Genomic DNA, 24,196 nt, shown 5'->3' with positions numbered 1-24,196 from the left:
GACTTCTGCTAGGGTGTTGGAAACCCCTGGAAGTGATTATTTATGACCCCTGTCAGCGTCGTGCTTATGTCCTCGACCAGTGTGTTTCTGGAGAGCAGATGTGGGGGTATTGGGACATAGTGACGATATGGTGTGGACTGGCTCATGTTGAAGGTGAACTCGCCGGTGATTATTATTGAGCGTAGACGATGTATACTTCAAGATAGTGGACTCGCTGGGTTTTGAAGACCACTACAGATATATTAAGTGTCCTGGGTGAAAGTGACACTGTGTACGACAGGTGTTATTATGTCTTGTTTACTCCTCTTTATTCCTTTTGCAATTACTTGCTACTGCCAATTCTTGATAACTTGCCATTGACCTGGGGTGGGATCATAGAGGCTCTAAGGCACATTAAATAGAAAGAACCTGGTTACTGGCTCAAGCAGGCCGTAACACCATCACAGCCATGTGCAAGAGCCTCGTTCATAGCATGGTCTTTATACGTATATGAAATATTGTAATACCTGATGATCATATTTGTTACCTCAGATAATACATTTGTCAACTTTACATACAAAAACTACTTGGATGACCCTTTCAAGAACACTCGAGCCTAGCTACATTTCTCCTAAAATAATTTTAATTGTTCCCAGTGGTGCCCGGGTCGACTCTGTGCCCAGGCCTATGACGCACCCCCCCCCCCCTCCGTGTCTCCATCAATACACACCCTCCCAATCTTCCCAACACAAACCATCCCTATCATCTCTTACACCTTCCTATTCCCCGTCTCTTCTCATCACTGTAACCATTTTCACACCACAGTCTTCATCACTATAAGCATCTTCATGTCATTCCCATCTACACTAAATAACACCCTCCCAGTCTGCACACACATACTCGCACCATATCCTCCTATATCACTGTAACCATTTTCACTGCACCCTATCTTTATCACTGCAGTCCATGTAACAAAAGGGTGTGCCTAGAACACATATATTCAAATGAATATTTGTATTGTGTCATATCTGAAAATACTAATATTTAAACGAAAGTTAACCTCTACAGACTTCTTGTAGCACATTTCATATCCACTCACCTCGTGAAATTGATGTAGAGAACGATTTCCCTTCAAGGGCCGCCAAAGGGGGGCTGATCTAAACACATTGTGACTCTACAGAATCTACAATTACAATGTAAAGTTTTGTATGGCTAGCTCCTTACAAATGAGTTATGTATGGCTAGTCTAACTTCCAGCTAAATCAGAATAAAACACTTCCTCTTGCATAGATAGAGGATGTGTCCTGCGGTGTCCGGGTCTGCCTGTCTCTCTCCCTCCCCATTTTCTCTCCTTTGCATTCTCCCTTTACATTCTTCAATTCCCATTGCCTTTCATTGTCCCTCCCTCCCTCCTTGTTATTCTCCCTCCCTCACATTTTCCCACTCACTATTTCCCCTCCCTTCCTGTTTCCTCCTCTTTCCTACACCTCCCTCCCTAATGTTGAATCGGTGTCTATTACGTCTCATTCCAGCCCCCACTTCACCTACCTGCACCCGCTACAGCTATACCTGCACCCACAACACCTATACCTGCACCAACTTCTCATACCTCCACCACTACATCTACGCGATTTTGGCGCCATCTATGGGTCGGCACCGCAATTCCCCGATATTGGACGCTAAGTGGACAACGCCATCTATTGGTGGTGGCGTGACAGAGGCCAATGGCTCCTGTTTCCTTCTTTGGGTTGCCGAAGAGGTCTACATGGATGATCTCTGGAGTATGGCGTATCAAGATCAGCACCATCTAGGTTGTGCTAGGAGCATAATGTCAACTCCCCGGTGAATGAGTGTTACCTCATTGTTTCCCCAGTGTACTGTCCATGTAACTAATGACGTTTTACGTCCACAGAGATGTGTGGAGGCAGTTGTACTGAGGAAGGCAGTTTACCTTGGGCAGCAAGTACTCTCAGCTTGGTCCTGGAAGGAGACTGCCGCCAATCTGAGCAGTGTGTTAGCTGCTGAATTATGCAGTGTTGATAGAGATCAGGCGTACCTGGGATTGGCTTAGGAGAGTAATGGATGACAGTGAGGTGCCTATTGTGAAGCGCTGCTAGTAGGCTGCTTGAGGTTTCTGCCAGGGGTTAGCTACCCCTGTGTATGGTTTTGTGACCCCCTGTCAGCGTGTTGCTGAAGTCCTCTGCCAGTTGGTAGCTGGAGAGCGAAAGTTGGGTGTAAGCACCTCGTGAGACTGTGTTGGTGAACTGGCCCACGTAAAAGGTGAACTTGCCGGCGTTTGTCAGTACACATGAGCAAGGTACTGGACTGTGGAAACGCTGGAGTCGTTGAACACAGCCAATGGAGTACTGTCGTGAGTGAAAATGCGCTACTGTATATATATGTAGTTATATTCTATGTAATGTAATATATTTTTAATGGTGAAGGTGATTATAGAAAAGAATCGTGTATTGTATATCCCCCCGCCCCCCCTTTATTCGTTCTTGCACTATACAGCCAGTTCTTGAAGGCGTACTACCGACTTGGGGTCGGATCCAATGAAAGAGGTTATATCAAGAACCCGGTTACTGGTCCTACGTGGCCGTAACATACGTCCACCACCTCCTCCCCTGTTCCTTTGCGTTCTGTCCTGAAGGGTCCACCTCCTGGTTCTCCATCTGGAGTTTCCCTTTTTCCTACCCAGTCTGGCATATCTCCTGTGCCTTCTTTTCCATCTCCCTACGATCCTTCTACCCCATCTTTTAGCTCTCCACTACGCCTGTCTGTACAGGCTACTATTCATCATACTCCCAGCGATCTTTGTGTTGTTCGCTCTCGTACTTCTTCTCCTGTTCAGACGCTCGAATCTGTTGCCCAGTACGTTGTTGCTGGAACACCTGCCTCTTTGACTCAGAAATGTAAGCTTGGCTCCTCTCCTTCCTCCTCCCCGGTCGGCCGGGGACAGCACCGGCCAGGACAGCGGGGACACTAAAAAGCCCCGAAATCATCTCAAGATATAACCTCCAAGGTGGATAAGAAGGCATCGCTTTCTTCCTCGCCCCCCCCCCCACCTCTGACTCCATCACTCCGTCCCCTCCCGTTTCGGTGGTCGGGACCCCTGTTCCTGTTATTGCGTTTTGTTTGGCCCCCCGCTTCCCTCTTGGTTGCTGCCCTTACTAAGGTACTCTCCCTGGTTTCTTTCCCTCATCCTCCTGCTGTCCTTGACTGCCCCTCTTGGTTGTCTCCTCCTCTAGACCCTGCCCATCTGCCTCTGGTCTGTCCTGCTCCTTTCCCTCCATCCTTACTCAGTTTACCCATGCCCCCCTAACCCTGACTTCGCTGACCCTGATCCTGAGCTAATTTAACATACTGTGTTATTTTTTACCTTTTGTTTTTTCATTGTTCTGTTGTTGTCCCTTCTCTTTTTGTCTGTCTCTTCTTCAAAGGAATATTCGTGGATATTACGCCAATTTCCATGAACTCCAACTTCTGATTTCGCAGTTTTCGCCCCTTTGTGTCTGTCTCCAGGAGCCGATACTTGGTGCTCGTCCTGGTCGCTTTCGTGGCTATTCCTTTCTCTTCCCTCCCCCCCCAGCCATTGCTGGGGCTTCTAACTCTTCTGCTTTCTTGATTCGCTCTGATGTTCCCCTTGGCCCCTTACTTTTTCCTTTGCCTCTCCATTGTTCTGCTGCTCGTATCTTTGTGGGGAAATGGTACACAATTTGTTCCATTTATCTCCCTCCCGGGTGTCCCGCTTTCTCTTCCCGATCTATACCCCTACTGGACTCCTTGCCGGAGCCTATGTTCCTGCTAGGTGATTTTATTTGTCGACATACCCTTTGGAGTGATGTTCTGACGAACACCCGGGGTCGCCTTCTTGAGTCGTTCATCCCCTCTTCTTCCCTGTCTCTTCTAAATTCTGGCGAGCCCACTCATTTGGACTCTGGGACTCGCACCCTTTTCCTGTCTTGATCTTTCTCTTTGCTCGTCTTCTCATTACTTAGATGTCACATGGCAGGTTCTTGATGACCTCCATGGCAGTAACTATTTCCCCATCCTGGTTACCTTTTTCTCTTTTCACCCTCCCCTCTCTTTCCCTAGGTGGCAGTTTGCTAAAGCGGACTGGAACCTATTTACCCTCAGTGCTGCTCTCTCAGACCTCTTCCTTCTGCCTCTCCCTCGCTGTCTCCTCCTTTTTCATGACACTGTCTTCGACGCTGCCCTCTGCTCTATTCCTCGCTCTTCCTCTCGGAGTCCACGGAAGTGCGTTCCCTGGTGGAATGCAGACTGTGCTCGGGCTGTCCGCTGTAAGCGTGCAGCCTGGAAGAGACACCGCCGTCGGCAGACGGCCGATTCCTTTCTTTTCTTTCAGAAGGCGAGTGCGGTGGCCCATAGGGCCATCCGTACGGCTGAAGTTGAATGTTGGGCATCTTATGTTTCCACCATTACGTCTGAAACTCCTCTGCCACAGATCTGAAAGCGTATCTGCAAGATAGCGGGTAAGTTCGTTCCCGATGTTTCACCGGTCCTTCACCTTTGTGGTACTCTTGTGGCGGACCCATTGCAGGTCACTTTCTGCACTCGTCTTCAACTTCCCTATAACGATCACCCTCTCTCTCTCTCTCTCTCTGAACTTCGTTCTGCCCTGGCCCACTGCGGTTCTACGGTGGCGGGCTCTGATAGCATTCATTATGAGATGCTTCGCCATCTCCCTCCGTGCACGTCTTGGTATTTACTGTGTCTGTATAATCGGATCTGGGAGTCGTCGTCGGTCCCTGAGGACTGGCTCGATGCCGTTATCCTCCCTGTTTGCGAGCCAGGGTCTCTGGGAACATCCCCTAAGGACTTTCGCCTTATTGCCCTCACAAGTTGTCTGCAAACTCTTCGAATGTATGGTTAACGTTCGTCGGATGTGGTTCCTGGAACACCATCACCTCCTCTCCCCTTTTCAATTTGGTTTCTACAAGTGCTGCAGCACAACAGATGTCCTGGTGAACTTGGAGGTCTATATTCATACTGCTTTTGCTGCGAAGACCTCCGTTGTTGCCGTCCTTTTTGACCTGGAAAAGGCTTACGACGTAAATTGGAGATATCATATTCTATCCCAGCTTCATTCTTTTTCCCTTCGAAGTCGTCTCCCTCTCTTTCTCCGCAGCTTCCTCTCTCGTCGTTCTTTTCGGGTGCGCCTTGGTACCGCTTTCTCTATCTCTTTTCAGCAATACGAAGGTGTGCCCCAGGGTAGTGTTCTGAGCACTACTCTTTTTCTGGTTGCCCTCTATGGTCTTCTTTCCTCTCTTCCTTCTGGTGTCTTCTCCGCTCTCTATGTCGATGATCTTACCCTTTGCTGTCAGGGTGATGATTCGCCTCTCCTTCGGCGCCGGCTTCAACTTGCAATTGATGCTGTGTCGTCTTGGGCCACCGATCATGGCTTCAAGTTCTCTACTTCTAAGACTTGTGCCATGACTTTTACGCGGAAACGGGTCGTTCTTCGTCCCTCTTTGTCACTTTATGGTCATCCCCTTGAATACAAAGATTCCAGAGAAGCTTTTGGGGTTATTCCTTGACACTCGTTTGTCTTGGTCTCCCCATATCTCTTACCTCCGTGTTGAGTGCTCTAAGGCCCTTACCCTCCTTCGGGTCTTGTCCCATACTTCTTGGGGGGCGGATAGGCGCACTCTCCTTGCTTTATATTCCTCTCTCGTCCTATCTAAGCTCGATTATGGTTGTCCTGCTTACTCGTCTGCTTCTCCTTCTACTCTTCGCCGTCTTGATGCTTTGCACCGTACTGGGTTGCGCCTCAGTTCTGGTGCCTTTCGTTCGACTCCCGTCCTTAGCTTGTATGTTGACACTGGCTTCCTGTCTCTCCAGGCCCGCCGTGATCTCTACTGTCTTCGCTATCTTGCGAGGTTCTTACAGCATCCTTCCTCTCGCGTCTGTCGTGCTTTAACTTTTACCCCTCCTGCGGTTCCTGTTCCTCTTCACCACCTCCCTCTTTCTGTCCGGTTATCTCGCCTCCAGGATTCTCTTTCCGTTCGTATTTCTAATGTTTCTCCTCGTGTTGTTCCTTCTTTACCCCCGTGGAGAGTCCCTCTTCTGCGGTTTTGTACTTCCTTGACCCGTATCAGTAAAGCTTTTAGCCCTCCTACGGTTCTAAAACGCCTTTTCCTTGAGCACTTTTCTTCTCACTCCCGCTACGTTTCTGTCTTCGCCGATGGGTCTAAGTCTGTGGACGGTGTTGGCTTCTCTGTTGTTTTTCCTGATCGCACTTATATGTGTCGCTTACCTCCGGAGACTAACATCTTTACAGCGGAACTTTATGCTATTCTCTACGCTCTTCGTCTCCTGCTTTCTCGTTGTCAGTCTTCCTTTGTAGTTGTTGTTGACTCTCGTAGTGCCTCGTGGCTCTCGGGTCCTTTAATCCGGTTCATCCAGTAGTTGTCGAGATCCAGCATTGGCTGTTTCTTGTTCACAGTAAATTTAAGTCGGTTGAGTTTTGTTGGGTTCCCAGCCATATTGGCGTGTCTTTAAATGAGCGTGCGGATGCTGCCGCCAAGGAAGCTGTCCACTCTTGTCCCATCTCTCGTAAAGGTATTCCATATTCCGACTTTTACCCGGTTATCCATTCCTCCGTCCTTTCCCTTTGGCAGGCTTCTTGGTCGTCTGTTACTGGTAACAAACTACGTACTCTTAAATGTTGTGTTTCCTCGTGGCCGTCTTCCTACCACCGTAACCGGCGGTGGGAAACAGCTCTGGCGAGGTTGCGTATTGGCCATACTCGCTTAACCCATGGTCACTTGATGGAGCGCCACCCTGTTCCTTATTGTCCTAGTTGCATTGTCCCTCTTACGGTCGTGCATATCCTTCTTGAATGTCCTGACTTCCAGGACGAGCGTGTGTCTTGCTTTCCGACCGCCCCTCGCGGTCACTTGTCCCTCAATAGAATTCTTGGTGACTCGGATACTTTTGATATCTTTCGCCTTATGCGTTTTTGTTCTCGTATTGGCATCCTTCGTGATATTTAGCGCCCTTTGATTATTCTGCGCATTTGATGGTGCTACATAGCCTTCCCGGTTTGGTGCCTTCTTTTGATAATTACTTACTTGATTTCTAGTAGTGATGAATTAGATATACTAATATTTTGTTAAATGAATGATTTCCTCTTAAATTACCATTTACCTGCCATTAAGGAAATCGTATTATTTACTAACAATTTTCTATTTGATTTATATATGAACTATGATATAAATTTATGCATATACATTTCTTCTGAAAAATGAACCAGCGTTGGATTATAGGTGTTAGAACTTAATTGTATCCTAGCACTTGAACCCCAATTTTTGTGCAGGTTAATTTTACTCCATTTACATAAGAAATACAGTTTCACTAAGATCCATAGGACACTAGTTCTTGGTATCAGTTTAATCCATTGTCTCATTTTGTTTTCCACTTTTTCTCAAAAAGTGATGGTCTTTCACAGCCATCGAATTCTTTTATTTTAATTACAAATATTGGAGTCGGATTTTCCCACACAAAAATTTGGTCCTGTCGAACCGGATAAATTAATCTACTGAACAGATAGCTGAGAATTAAGCTATCCTACACACTAACATAATTAACCATTTACTAACACTAATTATCATGTGATATTATTCTTAGGCTATTTACCAGGATATTTCATTATTTACGGCTGTCAGCAGACGGCCCATATTACAGCCTAAAACTCATTAACTATTATCAACATTTCTATTAATACTTTATACAAAAAGTAGCCTTAGTGGGACATAGCCAATTACCCACAACCCTTAGACCTATACCTCACACTGAGGTGAGAATTTTTAGATCACCAGGAGCAAATGCTCACAATTTTTACAACAATCCAATATTTACAGCTGCGTTAGAATGGCCTCGCCATTTAACCATAATTTATCTAGGTGGCAATAATATCCATCCCACTCGTCAACCAGCCGAAATAATTAAACATTTAAAAACTATTATCAGTGCCTTTAAACAAGTCAGCAACTCTGTGATAACTCACATTGGTGGAACCTCGTCAACTGAGAAGCAGGGTTGCCAGATCCAAATTGCTAAAAGTAGCGAACTGACGGTCAAAAAGTAGCAATTTGCAAGTAGAGTAGCCCAATTTTTTGTTTAGTCAAATCGAATCAAATCAAATGTTTATTCAGGTAAAAGTACATACATACAAGATGAGTTACAAACATAATGTTAGATTTCTAGATAGCGAGAGTGCATACAGACAGACGACATTCAAATTTAGTAAGTTTATCTTCCTTCTTTGATAGAACAGACTTGATGCTCATCTGCTGATGACTTACCTCCGATATATTTTGTCTGTGTTTTAATGTTTCACTGTGTTTCTTTAAATCACTTCTATGAGCTCTTATCTCAGTTCTACAAACTTTACAATATGCCTTATTTCCATCTTCTTTCACTTCAGCCAACCACTTTTCAAACACGGGATCCTTAAGCCAGGATCTCTGAAACGCTTCCTGGTATTTAGACCACTTCCCCATTTTACACTTCTTTATCTTAACACTTAAGCAAATTCTAAAAGTAACAGCGGTAACTTGTGTCGAACTATCCTTCTGGAGGTCAGAGCCACACTAACAATGCAAGCACAGATGAAGCTGCCAAGTTCACTGTATGCTAATCCGCTCTAACGACAGTCATTTGATTCTTGGAAACACCTAAAGAGAAACCTAATATTTACATTAGGCAACAGTGGGAGGTCACTTAACATAGACAGTACCCGGGATGAAGTATTAATGACAATTAAGGTTGGGGAATCTATAGCCCCTGGGGAGGATTATCTTGCCTTGCGGTTAATTTTTCTTTGGGAAGTTCCTAGGATCAACGTCCCCAGGGGGTCGGTCTCTGTTACGAACCCGGATCCAGCGTCCGTGCCTGGAGCAGTGACAAACACGCCTTCTGTGGGTCGGCTCCCGAAACCCCCGCCAAACGAACGACGACACCTAGTGAGGACAGCGTGTACTGGCCTCGAGGACCAGTTTCCAGTCTGGTTCAGCGCTCAACACCGCCGCTCCTGTCCTCTGGTGAGGTGGTGCTCCGACGACAGCGCCATCTATGGAGTGGATATGTCGGGCGTTTGTATCTGAGCCTGTGAGTGTGGTGTATTAGTGTCCCGGTTATTAATGACGTGTCTGCTTACAGAGCCGACCTGGGACCACTGTGTTGAAGGTGAAGTCAGTCTACCCGAGGCAGCCAGTCTCCATACAGTGAAGTTTGCTGCAGCTGTTGTGACGTCGTCCCCCCGGAAGAACACTGTGGTGTGTTAAGCCTGCCAGTGGAGTGGCAGTGGAAGGATTTACCCGGGACCGACGGTTGGAGACGATAATCCACTGGGGTAGTGAGGACAGGAGGGTGATTGGTGATATCACACGAGACTCCTGTCTAGGGCGTACCCCTTTTATCGTTCGTGGAGTGGCCGTACCAGCCTTGTTGGCTCAGTACCTGCCAGCAGACCTGCTGGACGTGTGGTTGACGGCCTCCACGACGGTGCCCCCAGTGGACCTGTGTTGTGGCTGACCTGTGGCCAGGGTAGACTCGGCGTTCTCAGAGGACACGTCTTGAGGCCACGAAGAAAGTACCGCGGACTCAGCACCTAGCTTCTTAATCAAGAGTCTTCAGCAGAAGACTGGATTGTGCACGATCCCCTTGTAAAGTGTTAATACCCCTCCCCCTTGTGTACGTTTTAATTTTATATATTTAAATGGTGATGGTGAACATTATATTATATTAAGTTCTTAAATTTCTTTCCATACTCCCTTTAAGTTACTTGCGTCACGGATCGCATCCCTTGATAGCCTCTACTGGCTTGGGGCCGGATATATATCTTCCTCTAACTACATCAGAGTAAGAACCCCGTTGCGTCCCGAGAGGGCCGTAACAGTCTCTGACCTGGCCTCCTGCGGTAAGTGGTCTATTCAATCAAGCTGTTGGACGCGACTGTGATTTGTACACATGACATTATAAAAAGCATAAAATCATCATTGAGTTTCTTAACACTATTAATAGCCCAACTTGTTTTTAAAGTAGCCCAAAAAGTCGCAAGTAGCGAAATTACAAATTCGGGAGCGCGGGGCTCTGAAAAGTAGCCCAATTCGCTACTTATAGCCCAATCTGCCATCCCTGCTGAGAAGTGATAACCTTTGAGGAGTGAGTCCCGAATATTATCAGCGTTCTGCTAAATATATAAACTTTCGGCTGAGAAAAAGAGTAAGATTGGAGGCCACTTATATTCATTTCATAGCTAGACAATATCAACAGGGCTTGACCTGAGACGGTGTACATTTGTCAGGAGAGGCCAGGACCCTTCTGGTCGACAAATTAGTCCGTACTATTAATCATCTCAAACGGTTGTGGCTAGCAAGTCAAATTTAGTGTTATATATTTATAACTTTTTACTTGTATTTCTAAGTACAAACATATATATATATATATATATATATATATATATATATATATATATATATATATATATATATATATATATATATATATATATATATATATATATATATATATTATATATATATATAAATCCCAAAAACACCATATATTCATATTACTGCACCATTGCATATATGACAACCTCTGATGAGGCTGATGAGATATTTAGACTGTAATTGTACTAATGTTTGTACAAATGCAACTTCGTGGTAATCTCCCTCTCTTCCTTCAAAGCTTTCTCTCTCGTCGTACCTTTCGAGTTAGGCTTGGTGCCACTCTCTCTGCCTCTTTTCGGCAGTATGAAGGTGTGCCCCAAGGTAGTGTTCTGAGTACTACTCTTTTTCTGGTTGCCCTCAATGGAACTCCATTGCAGTTCTCTGTGTGATTCACAGGGAAGTGTTAGTGGCAGAGCGACTGAATGAAACTAGAAATGCTAAGGAGAAAAGTGACTCTGAGCTTCTACTTGATGATGTTGTCAAAATAGTTAATCATATCTGTGCACATGCAAAAAAACATAGAATGTTTCGTGAGTTGTGTAAGGATATGGAAGCTAATTTCACAAAACTCCTCCTTCATACTGAAGTACGTTGGCTATCTCGGGGTAAGGTTCTTAATCTAGTGTTTGCATTGAGAGAGCAGCTCTGTGTTGTCTTTACAGAGGATGCAAACCCCATGGCAGTTAAATGTCAGGATGTGCTCTGGCCGGCAAAATTGTCTTGCATGGCTTCAATCTTCGATCATCTGAACAAGATAAACATCAGTCAGCATGGCAAAGGTGGGAATATTTTTACAGATATAGGGAAGGGAATTATCAGGGGGAAAGCGCCAAGCCATTACGACTATATAGCACTGGGAAGGGATCAAGATGGGGATTTGGGATGGGACGGGGGGAAGGAATGGTGATTTTTTCACTGAAGGTGGAAAAATGGAAAAGCAATGTAGAAAAGAGGTGCTTTTCTGATTTTGAATTATTTGTCTCATTTATGAGAGAGTGTGGCTGGGAACATGGTATGCAGGCAACAGAGCAGACACTGGAGGTACACATGTCACACTTAGTTATCAGACACCTTACTTTAATGCAAGAAAACCTTGACTTTTATTTCCCAGACAGTGAGAATGACCAGCTGACCTCCAACATGTGGATGCTTAATCCCTTCACTGATGAAGGAACTGATCATTGTGATGCTCTTTTGGAGCTTGGAGCAGATTATTCATAAAAAGCAGTTTTCAAGACATTTAGCAATCCCAGGGATTTCTGGGTTACCCTGCTTGATATTCCAGAGTACAAGGATCTACCTGAGCAGGCAATAGCCATATTTGTTCAGATGCCAACATCATATATGTGTGAACAAGGGTTCTCTAGTTTAGTTTTTGTGAAGACAAAGAAAAGGAATACAATCCTGAACTCGGATCCTCTCATGCGAGTTGCACTTGAAAATCGTCTGACACCTCGATTCAACCTAATAGCAGACAAAGTGCAACAGCAGCCAAGCCACTGATTTTTTTTAAATGATAACTATTTGTTTTATTTATTGATACCGTACCAAATATAGCAAACATTGTCTGCAATTTTACTTTAGTGAAGGAAAATGCGTCTAAATGGCATGCTTAATGTTATGTCGTGTATTTTGAGCCTCTTAGTTTGAGATGAGGTGTGGAAATATATGGATGAATATGTAAAAGTTAAAAAAAAATAAGAGAATCTTCTTTTTTCTGTTTACATGTTCACAGAAATGAGATATGAAACATAAATTTTAAATATTAAAAACGTGAGATTTTTAATGAGATTTTTTCGGGGTGGGGGTGGACAGCTTCTACTTAATCACCACTAAGGGTGGACGACATTAAAAAAGGTAGAAGACCACTGCCTTAGTCGAAAGACAAAGAGCCACCCAAGATGGGAAGAGTATTTCAAACTTCTCTACTAACTCTCATCATAAACCCCAACGTACTGCAACTACTATAGTAAAACCAAATTTCAATAAATCATCTCTGAAATGGAAATCTGAAAATGTGGGTACATACACAGTGAACCCTTTAAACCCCGTAGTGAGCACCACTCCTACGACTTCTCCTACAATGAAGAAGTGTTTGTTCTGCAATAATGAACATTTTACTTATAAGTTTAGTACTTATCCAGACCATAACACCCCGAATTCATCGTTTGCAAGAGTTACACCGATGCACAAAGTGCATCAGTTCTCATGACCCCAATACCTGTATTGTCTCCTTACGTATGTGCAACAAGTGCCACATGGGTAGCCACCATTACTCCTTGTGTGGTAGTGATCAATCAAGATCAACAAATCCTCACAAGAAAATTACAAAATTTACTTCTGTACAGTATTGCAAGGTGCATCAAGACATAAGTGTACTTGCGACAGAGTAGAGTAACACAACTACGTTACCAACAGCTGAACCAAAATTAATTACCAAGGATCTAGGATTTCCACTCGTGGTCTCTTTGACCAAGGTTCGCAGAAAACCTTTATTTCTCAACAGCTAGTTGATCAGTTGAAACTGAGGCCTATTGCTCGAGTGAATTTGAATATCTCTGGATTCCTAACCAATAGTGGACCTCGTGACTACCAGGTTGTTAAAGTCTTGGCACGTTTAGGAGGCTGCACCAGCCCAGTTCAAGCCATAGTCGTTGACAAGCTCCCCTCAGATTTGCATATTACAGGTTTTGCTCACAGTCAAATTTCTTAAACGCAGCGGTATTAGGCTACCGGATCATAAAATAAATACACACTGTCTCAACGATGTAGGTATTCTTATTGCAGCTGACTATTACTATAGATTTATTACTGGATGCACCAGGCAACGAGGTGTAAACTTGTTACTGTCAGCTGGGGGTAAACTACTCACAGGACCGGTGTTGATCCAACAACATTCTAAATCTGCTAGTAATAAACCAACTCATTCAATAGTGGCGTGACTAGGCCTAGAGCAGTCACCACTACATGTCAGAGACGAAACCGAGGATGATGAGTCCAATCCCCCTGTGCACAAATTATGGGATTTGGACACCTTAGCCATAGTCCCTGATCAACCCAGTCAAGATGACACATGGACGTATCAACAATATCTTGATACTGTCATTTTTCAAGATAATCAATATTGGGTGAGACTCCAGTGGAAGCTGAACCACCCACAGCTTCCAGAAAATTATTTCATGGCCCGAACCCAGTTAAATTCTCAATTAGCTAGGCTACGGAAGCAACCAGATAAATTGCAATTGTATCATGCTTTGATACAGCAACAACTTGCTAACAAATTTATAGAAGTTGTTGAAGAAGATGGCCATAAATCAGGCCATTATTTGCCACATCATGCTGTCCTGAAAGAATCAGTTACAGCACCAATCAGGATTGTATTTAATTGTAGTGCCAAATTAAAGGCAGACAACGTGTCACTAAATGATTGTCTACAAACTGGACCTAGCCTAACCCAAAGACTACAAGATGTCTTATTACAATTTCGCTTTGGTGTTTTCCCCTATACGGGCAACATTAGTAAAGCCTTTTTAAGAGTAGGCTTACAAGGGCTGGATCGTGATTTCACTAAATTTCTCTGGGTGAAAGATCCACAGGATCCTAATAGCGAAGTCATTACTAATAGATTTGCCTCAGTACTGTTCAGAGCGACATCTTCACCATTCTTACTCCAGGCTACTCTGGATACACATCTGAAGAAGTCTAATAGCCCCTACAAGACTGAGATTAGCAACAATTTATACATTGACAATTTTCAAGGAACCACTAATGATGAAAATAAACTAGTGGAAATCTACCATGAGCCTAATTGTGAACTGTTAGGGGCCAACATGCCCTTACAGTCGTGGGCCTCAAATAATAAACAACTAAACCAAACAATCGAGGAAGAATTGTGGGAACCGAACTGTGAGATTTATATTTATTTAATTTATATGAATTTATATGGAATTTATATTATGTTAATTTATATATTTCGATAGCAATTTGTATGATGTTTAGCGGACTGTATTTCTGCAAATTCTCACAAATCGATCCTTACACATTAGGGGGGTTTATATTAAATTTATATATATATAATATATATATATATATATATATATATATATATATATATATATATATATATATATATATATATATATATATATATATATATATATATATATATATATATATTTTGCACGACGTTTCGAACCTCCATGGTTCATTCTCAAGTGAACAGATCTTACAATACTAGTTGATTTTATACCCGCATTAGGTCAGGTGATAATACAATGAAGGTGAAAAACATGGGGGGATACATAAGGGATAAACATAGGGGCTGCAGAAGGCTTATTGGCCCATACGAGGCATCTCCTATCTAAACACAAAGATTAATCCAGTGTAATTGGCCTGTTATGTTGGACATTGTCTTCTGTGTTGGCATCGATATGTTCTTGTGTTGTCCTTACTCTCATGGTGGGTAGAGTAAATAGTTCCGTGATTTGGGTGTTCATGGTAGGTCGCTCTATTCTTATGTGAATTGCCTCAAGAATTTGTAATCTTCTTGAATCTTGGGTTTTGTCTATTATGCAAGTATCCTTGTTCAACATTTCTCTTGTTAGAGTAATGTCATGGGCTTGTCTCATGTGATTCCTAGGGGCACCAGATTGAAGATGGCATGTCAAACGCCTCGTCAGCTTGGTCGACGTCATACCTATGTACTTACATTGAAGGTTACATCCTTCGTGGGGGCAAGTGTACATGTATACAACGCTTGACTGCTGTAGAGGGTTCTCCGTCGGCTTCGGGCTGTTTTTGATAAGGAGTTCGGAAGTCTTCTTGGTTTTGTAGAATATTATCAGGTTTATGTTTTGGTTAGGAGTAGTGCTTTTTACTCCTTTACGGATTATTTCTTTCATTATTCTTTCCTCTTTTTTTATGTTCACTGTGCATGGTTGATTTATAATATAATTTTATTGGGGGTGTTGTGGTTTCTGTTCTAGGTTCTGAATTATACCAACGGTCCAAGTGTCTTCTTATAGCAGCGTTTATTTCCGCGTTGCTATATCCGTTGTTCACCAATACCTGAGTTACTCTTTCAAACTCTATTACGAATATGTATGCTGCCGTTATGTAGATGACATATTCGTAATAGTAAAAGACTCAGATGAACTAATTGACCTAAAAAGACACCTAGAGAGAGAGTCAGTACTCCGATTTACACATGAAAATAGTGAAAATAACAGTCTGCCATTCTTGGATGTACTAATAACAAAAACAGGAACCTCTTTAAGCACCAACGTATATACCAAGCCCACCAACATAGGATTATGCCTGAACGGTAGAAGTGAGTGCCCCCAAAGATACAAAGCCAGTGTTCTCAATGCTTATATTCGTCGAGCGCTTACCCACTGCTCTGAATGGAGCAACGTGAGTAGAGAGTTTGAAAGAGTAACTCAGGTATTGGTGAACAACGGATATAGCAACGCGGAAATAAACGCTGCTATAAGAAGACACTTGGACCGTTGGTATAATTCAGAACCTAGAACAGAAACCACAACACCCCCAATAAAATTATATTACAAATCAACCATGCACAGTGAACATATAAAAGAGGAAAGAATAATGAAAGAAATAATCCGTAAAGGAGTAAAAAGCACTACTCCTAACCAAAACATAAACCTGATAATATTCTACAAAACCAAGAAGACTTCCGAACTCCTTATCAAAAACAGCCCGAAGCCGACGGAGAACCCTCTACAGCAGTCAAGCGTTGTATACATGTACACTTGCCCCCACGAAGGATGTAACCTTCAATGTAAGTACATAGGTATGACGTCGACCAAGCTGACGAGGCGTTTGACATGCCATCTTCAATCTGGTGCCCCTAGGAATCACATGAGACAAGCCCATGACATTACTCTAACAAGAGAAATGTTGAACAAGAATACTTGCATAATAGACAAAACCCAAGATTCAAGAAGATTACAAATTCTTGAGGCAATTCACATAAGAATAGAGCGACCTACCATGAACACCCAAATCACGGAACTATTTACTCTACCCACCATGAGAGTAAGGACAAGACAAGAACATATCGATGCCAACACAGAAGACAATGTCCAACATAACAGGCCAATTACACTGGATTAATCTTTGTGTTTAGATAGGAGATGCCTCGTATGGGCCAATAAGCCTTCTGCAGCCCCTATGTTTATCCCTTATGTATCCCCCCATGTTTTTCACCTTCATTGTATTATCACCTGACCTAATGCAGGTATAAAATCAACTAGTATTGTAAGATCTGTTCACTTGAGAATGAACCATGGAGGTTCGAAACGTCGTGCAAATTATACAAATAAGTGTAATACACTCTATAGTAAATCACTTCTTTTCTTCACCTTAAAAGTACGAAAATGAGTTTTGGAGAACTCCTATTCCAATTAAGCCCTGATGCTAAGAAAATATATATATATATATATATATATATATATATATATATATATATATATATATATATATATATATATATATATAATATATATATATATTTTGTTACGGTGCCCTCTCCTATTTCTTTCGTTTGCCTGCTTTAAGAGTCATATCAGCTCTCCCTACTGATTCTCTGAGGTTCAGGGAGTCTATTGATATATGTGGCGACCAGACCGGCTGCCAGTTAAGGGAGAAAGTTACATTATAAGTTGTAAGTAAGGGGAAATTGGTGCCCTGATATAAAATGAGAGAGTATCTCCTAATGCAGATATGACGTTTTGGAAGGGACACTAGCCGACCGCGGATTGGCCGACCTAGGACGCTGGCAACCAGTCCGGGCCCGCCATGACGTCACCGAGTGCCCCGGGCGGCGCCAACGTCAGAGTTGACCTGATCGTGAAGGCGAGAGGACGCACCTCGGTCAGCTTTCAAGGATTTGAGGCTCTACAAGCCTTTCTTAGTGGATTAGAGCTGGCTATCACAGCCCATCTTACGTATTGGAGACCCCGCGCTTCTGGGAAGCAAAAAGGAACCAAGTTTATTGAGCATAAGAGTGCCAAACTTGGAAAATATTCGGCGACGACGCTGAGCGGCGACGCTGGACGTTGAGGGCCTGGAAAGGTGCGGAGGGCAAGCCTAGCTATGACCGGGTCACATCCACTGAGGGTTTTGGAAGGACGACACCGTGCCTAGGACAAGGAGCAACGCCTTGTGGAAGGGGCGAGTGTGGGAAAATAGTGATTAGCTCAGTGCCCATCGATGAACCAGGATTGGGTAGCTGAATCTCAGGGATTGGAACGGCGACGACACGAAGGCTCTACGACACCTGAGGACCTGTGGAACGTTCCTGAATCGTCAAGGATCGGCTCAGGAAGCGTGGGAACCTCACACCATCGCGGGACAGGCGTCGTGAGCCAGGAATGTAAGGTAGATCATTTTCCCTCCCATTACCCCTTGTGTGAGTAGGCTAGATAGGCCACAATATTCACTTATGTATGTGGAAATAGGACATTAATACTTTAGTAGTAGAATAGGCTGCAAGGCAGCTTGGGTCCAGGACTGTCAGAGGGGACAGTGTGTATGGATGGCAGGACAGTGAAGAAGAGGCGCCGACGTGGTGAAGAGGCCCTCCTGTGAGAGAGTGTGGGACTCCTGTCTTTCTGCCCAGTTGAAGGAGCGTTGGAGGTCGTGGAAGAAGAGGCTGACGATCTCCAGACTTATTATCCTTATTTTCATATTCATGTATTACTTGTGATTGTATGTGTGTTCATGTAATTTGCGTCAGTAAATTCACACATTTTATCACTGTGTTTAAGTGTGCCTCCATTATAATATTTCTCTATGAGCATACACGAAGGTTATTATAGTACCACCTAGGGAACACTACGTTCTCTATAGAAGTTCTTATTGCCTGGAGAATGGTGAACACAGCACAGACTTATATAAAAGTGTACCCTTAGCCATCCGATCAGTATCAGTGCCTGAATGGTGGCAACTAGTAACGTGGTGGCTAGAGAGAGCTAAAGCCACACAAACCTTCCTGGGAGAGTACCCTGGGCCGACTGTCCAATAGCAGATCTATGGGAGTAGCAACCTTCTGGCAACAAACAATATATAATACACCCACTGAACTGCATTGCTGGGGTGCAGATATAATAACCCAGCTGGCGATCTTGTTAAGAAGAAGATAGAGAAGACAGGCATGAAAGGAGTTCCTGCAACCTTTTTGTCTGGCAGGCAAGACTCAGGGAGGTTATGGTTATAAGGTAACCCTGAGTTTTCCTTCACTTCTCCACGGTTCTAGGCCGGAACTGTTAACAGTAGTTTCCCCATGTTTGACTGAAGGCTTCCAGGGTGAATCAGTGGCACGCCTTTTGTGGTGGAAGCAAAGACCTGTGGAGGTGGGCATTGTTGGTCCTCTCCTGTGTGACCAAGGAGACTCCAGTGAATCCCGGAAGTCGGAGGGGCTGATTATTCGGCTTTTTGAGCCCCTAGCAGCTGAGAGCTAGCAGAGCCCTGGCCCACCCCCAGTGACAATATATATATATATATATATATATATATATATATATATATATATATATATATATATATATATATATATATATATATATATATATATTTATATATATATATATATATATATATATATATATATATATATATATATATATATATATATATATATATATATATATATATATATATTCTTTTAGGGTCTGATGGTGTAGTGGGTTAAAGCATACTAGTTATGGCAGCTACTGGAAGGCAGTTGTGCTTTCTGGGTTCGAGTCCCACTGGTGGGTGTTGTCCAAAGATTGCTAATTTTCACTTGTGGTTTATGCAAGTATAGGCATATATATATATATATATATATATATATATATATATATATATATATATATATATATATATATATATATATATATTATTAAATATGACCGAAAAAGTAAGATTAATAATTCTAACACGAATTTTCTCAATCTTTCGTACATTACGCTTCACTGTTGGAGGTAAATCAAAAATCACTTCTCCAAAATTCATTTTTATTTCTAGTCTGACGCGACACGGGCGCGTTTCGTAAAACTTATTACATTTTCAAAGACTTCACAAATACACAACTGATAAGAACTTACGTCTCTCTGATATTATATCTACATTTGAGTGAGGTGGGAAGGGTGATGTGGCATTAACACAAGACAGAACAGGAGGGGATATTAATAGGGTATTAAAAGTATCAACACAAGACAGAACAGAAACAATGGGTATTGAATAGAAGTGTTTGTAGAAAGCCTATTGGTCCATATTTCTTGATGCTTCTATATTGGAGCGGAGTCTTGAGGTGGGTAGAATATAGTTGTGCAATAATTGGCTGTTGATTGCTGGTGTTGACTTCTTGATGTGTAGTGCCTCGCAAACGTCAAGCCGCCTGCTATCGCTGTATCTATCGATGATTTCTGTGTTGTTTACTAGGATTTCTCTGGCGATGGTTTGGTTATGGGAAGAGATTATATGTTCCTTAATGGAGCCCTGTTGCTTATGCATCGTTAAACGCCTAGAAAGAGATGTTGTTGTCTTGCCTATATACTGGGTTTTTTGGAGCTTACAGTCCCCAAGTGGGCATTTGAAGGCATAGACGACGTTAGTCTCTTTTAAAGCGTTCTGTTTTGTGTCTGGAGAGTTTCTCATGAGTAGGCTGGCCGTTTTTCTGGTTTTATAGTAAATCGTCAGTTGTATCCTCTGATTTTTGTCTGTAGGGATAACGTTTCTATTAACAATATCTTTCAGGACCCTTTCCTCCGTTTTATGAGCTGTGGAAAAGAAGTTCCTGTAAAATAGTCTAATAGGGGGTATAGGTGTTGTGTTAGTTGTCTCTTCAGAGGTTGCATGGCTTTTCACTTTCCTTCTTATGATGTCTTCGATGAAACCATTGGAGAAGCCGTTATTGACTAGGACCTGCCTTACCCTACAGAGTTCTTCGTCGACTTGCTTCCATTCTGAGCTGTGGCTGAGAGCACGGTCGATGTATGCGTTAACAACACTCCTCTTGTACCTGTCGGGGCAGTCGCTGTTGGCATTTAGGCACATTCCTATGTTTGTTTCCTTAGTGTAGACTGCAGTGTGGAAACCTCCGCCCTTTTCCATGACTGTTACATCTAGAAAAGGCAGCTTCCCATCCTTTTCCGTCTCGTAAGTGAAACGCAGCACGGAACTCTGCTCAAATGCCTCCTTCAGCTCCTGCAGATGTCTGACATCAGGTACCTGTGTAAAAATGTCGTCAACATACCTGCAGTATATGGCCGGTTTCAAGTTCATGTCGACTAAGACTTTTTGCTCGATGGTACCCATGTAGAAGTTTGCAAACAGGACACCTAGGGGAGAACCCATGGCGACCCCATCTACTTGCTTATACATGTGCCCATCCGGGCTCAAGAAGGGTGCCTCTTTAGTACAAGCTTGGAGTAGTTTCCTCAGAATACTTTCTGAGGAAACTGAGGACCAAGTCACTCTCCTAAATCTGGGCATAAACTGTCATGTTATGTCCAGACCGAGTGAAATGGCCCGGAAAGTAGAGTTGGAAATTCTGTTGGACGACATATTCGACCTCGAGACACAAAAGAAGGTCACTACCAAAGATACCTTACAAGCAGAACTTATTGCAGAAGGAGGAAAGAATCGAGGCAACTACAGAAGCACCATACTGTCCCCCGAGCTTAAAGCGGCAGCTAAAAGCCTTCGTGAGAACAAGGAGATAGTTGTCAGGAGAGGTGACAAGTCGCCAATATATGTCATTCTTAAAAAAGACGAATATCTGGCGAAAATGAACATCATACTCTCTGACCAAACTAAGTTCCAAAGGGTAACGAAGGACACTACAGCCGAATTAAACGCAAAGGTCAACAAACTGATCGAAACTGTGAACGCCAAGAAATCCGGACTCCACCTGCCAAAGATCATTGGGGAATATAAACCTGGATATGCGTATGGAAATGTCAAGACGCACAAGCCTGGAAACCCACTTCGGCCAATCATTAGCCAGATACCCACACCCACGTACAGACTGGCGAAGCGACTCAACGGCCTGCTGACTCCTTATGTTCCTTGCGCCTTCAGCCTGAAGTCTCCAAAGGAATTTGTGGACTTACTGCGGGGCACACGGACCACAGGGATAAGAGCCTCGTTGGACGTAGAATCGCTGTTTACCAACGTACCTGTGGACGAGGTAATCGGAATGATAGCCGACAGAGTGTATCGTGATCCAGCCTGTACTCCTCTTGACATGCCAGAAAGTATTCTGAGGAAACTACTCCAAGCTTGTACTAAAGAGGCACCCTTCTTGATCCCGGATGGGCACATGTATAAGCAAGTAGATGGGGTCGCCATGGGTTCTCCCCTAGGTGTCCTGTTTGCAAACTTCTACATGGGTACCATCGAGCAAAAAGTCTTAGTCGACATGAACTTGAAACCGGCCATATACTGCAGGTATGTTGACGACATTTTTACACAGGTACCTGATGTCAGACATCTGCAGGAGCTGAAGGAGGCATTTGAGCAGAGTTCCGTGCTGCGTTTCACTTACGAGACGGAAAAGGATGGGAAGCTGCCTTTTCTAGATGTAACAGTCATGGAAAAGGGCGGAGGTTTCCACACTGCAGTCTACACTAAGGAAACAAACATAGGAATGTGCCTAAATGCCAACAGCGACTGCCCCGACAGGTACAAGAGGAGTGTTGTTAACGCATACGTCGACCGTGCTCTCAGCCACAGCTCAGAATGGAAGCAAGTCGACGAAGAACTCTGTAGGGTAAGGCAGGTCCTAGTCAATAACGGCTTCTCCAATGGTTTCATCGAAGACATCATAAGAAGGAAAGTGAAAAGCCATGCAACCTCTGAAGAGACAACTAACACAACACCTATACCCCCTATTAGACTATTTTACAGGAACTTCTTTTCCACAGCTCATAAAACGGAGGAAAGGGTCCTGAAAGATATTGTTAATAGAAACGTTATCCCTACAGACAAAAATCAGAGGATACAACTGACGATTTACTATAAAACCAGAAAAACGGCCAGCCTACTCATGAGAAACTCTCCAGACACAAAACAGAACGCTTTAAAAGAGACTAACGTCGTCTATGCCTTCAAATGCCCACTTGGGGACTGTAAGCTCCAAAAAACCCAGTATATAGGCAAGACAACAACATCTCTTTCTAGGCGTTTAACGATGCATAAGCAACAGGGCTCCATTAAGGAACATATAATATCTTCCCATAACCAAACCATCGCCAGAGAAATCCTAGTAAACAACACAGAAATCATCGATAGATACAGCGATAGCAGGCGGCTTGACGTTTGCGAGGCACTACACATCAAGAAGTCAACACCAGCAATCAACAGCCAATTATTGCACAACTATATTCTACCCACCTCAAGACTCCGCTCCAATATAGAAGCATCAAGAAATATGGACCAATAGGCTTTCTACAAACACTTCTATTCAATACCCATTGTTTCTGTTCTGTCTTGTGTTGATACTTTTAATACCCTATTAATATCCCCTCCTGTTCTGTCTTGTGTTAATGCCACATCACCCTTCCCACCTCACTCAAATGTAGATATAATATCAGAGAGACGTAAGTTCTAATCAGTTGTGTATTTGTGAAGTCTTTGAAAATGTAATAAGTTTTACGAAACGCGCCCGTGTCGCGTCAGACTAGAAATAAAAATGAATTTTGGAGAAGTGATTTTTGATTTACCTCCAACAGTGAAGCGTAATGTACGAAAGATTGAGAAAATTCGTGTTAGAATTATTAATCTTACTTTTTCGGTCATATTTAATAATATATATATATATATATATATATATATATATATATATATATATATATATATATATATATATATATATATATATATATATGCCTATACTTGCATAAACCACAAGTGAAAATTAGCAATCTTTGGACAACACCCACCAGTGGGACTCGAACCCAGAAATAATAGAAATAATATATGTCTACAGGAAAGACTGCTACCAAAATATACTAATATATATATATATATATATATATATATATATATATATATATATATATATATATATATATATATATATATATATATATATATACATATATATATACATATATATTTAAATATATATATATATATATATATATATATATATATATATATATATATATATATATATATATATATATATATATATATATATATATGCAGTCAATCAAACTACAGTATTAAACTACATATATTAGTAAATAACTTGGGGAGGTGCCTTATCTTATTGCATGGCAGGCTTAGTCCACCAGGTATAACTAGGATGTAGACACCAAATTATCCTCGTGAGAGGCTAGCTTCCATCACCCAAGTAACTGATGTACCAAGATTAATTTTTGCTTCCTCTTCTTGTTCCTGTCAAAAGGCACTAGCTGTAAAGCTGGAATCCTAATATATGACAGCTATATCAGAGAAAACACTGTATATTATATAAAATAAGGACCAAGGCTTAATTACCTGTATTTAGAGGCTCGTTCGCATCCTAACCGGAATTAATCATGTCTACCTACATTACTGGCCAATAATGACTTAGATAAGATTTCGGAAAGACACTTCCCTTGTGGTTAATGACAGCATGTTGATAGTAGAACACTAATTTGATCTCCATAATACTTCGTCCAAGAGAAATTATAGGAGCTGAATTTGCTCCCCAACGCCTCTGGTCTTAACAATGGCTGACC

The 24,196-nt window shown here is 42.6% G+C and overlaps 1 protein-coding gene across 1 annotated transcript in view; it reads right to left on the bottom strand.

The window, feature by feature from the left end:
- The window catches only part of LOC123759255 (uncharacterized), a 267,157-nt gene that overhangs the window by 117,061 nt on the left and 125,900 nt on the right, over positions 1-24,196 (bottom strand). Inside the window, exons 9-12 of the mRNA XM_069334751.1 lie at positions 12,417-12,560; positions 8,310-8,597; positions 880-964; positions 275-313 (exon numbers count right to left, since the gene is read on the bottom strand). Of these exons, the coding sequence (XP_069190852.1) occupies positions 275-313; positions 880-964; positions 8,310-8,597; positions 12,417-12,560 (556 nt within the window). The remainder of the gene's footprint in view (positions 1-274; positions 314-879; positions 965-8,309; positions 8,598-12,416; positions 12,561-24,196) is intronic.

The sequence above is a fragment of the Procambarus clarkii genome, chromosome 32 (assembly GCF_040958095.1).
Source record: "Procambarus clarkii isolate CNS0578487 chromosome 32, FALCON_Pclarkii_2.0, whole genome shotgun sequence".
In the NCBI taxonomy this organism is placed as follows: domain Eukaryota; kingdom Metazoa; phylum Arthropoda; class Malacostraca; order Decapoda; family Cambaridae; genus Procambarus; species Procambarus clarkii.
This window is presented reverse-complemented; position numbering and strand designations above follow the sequence as displayed.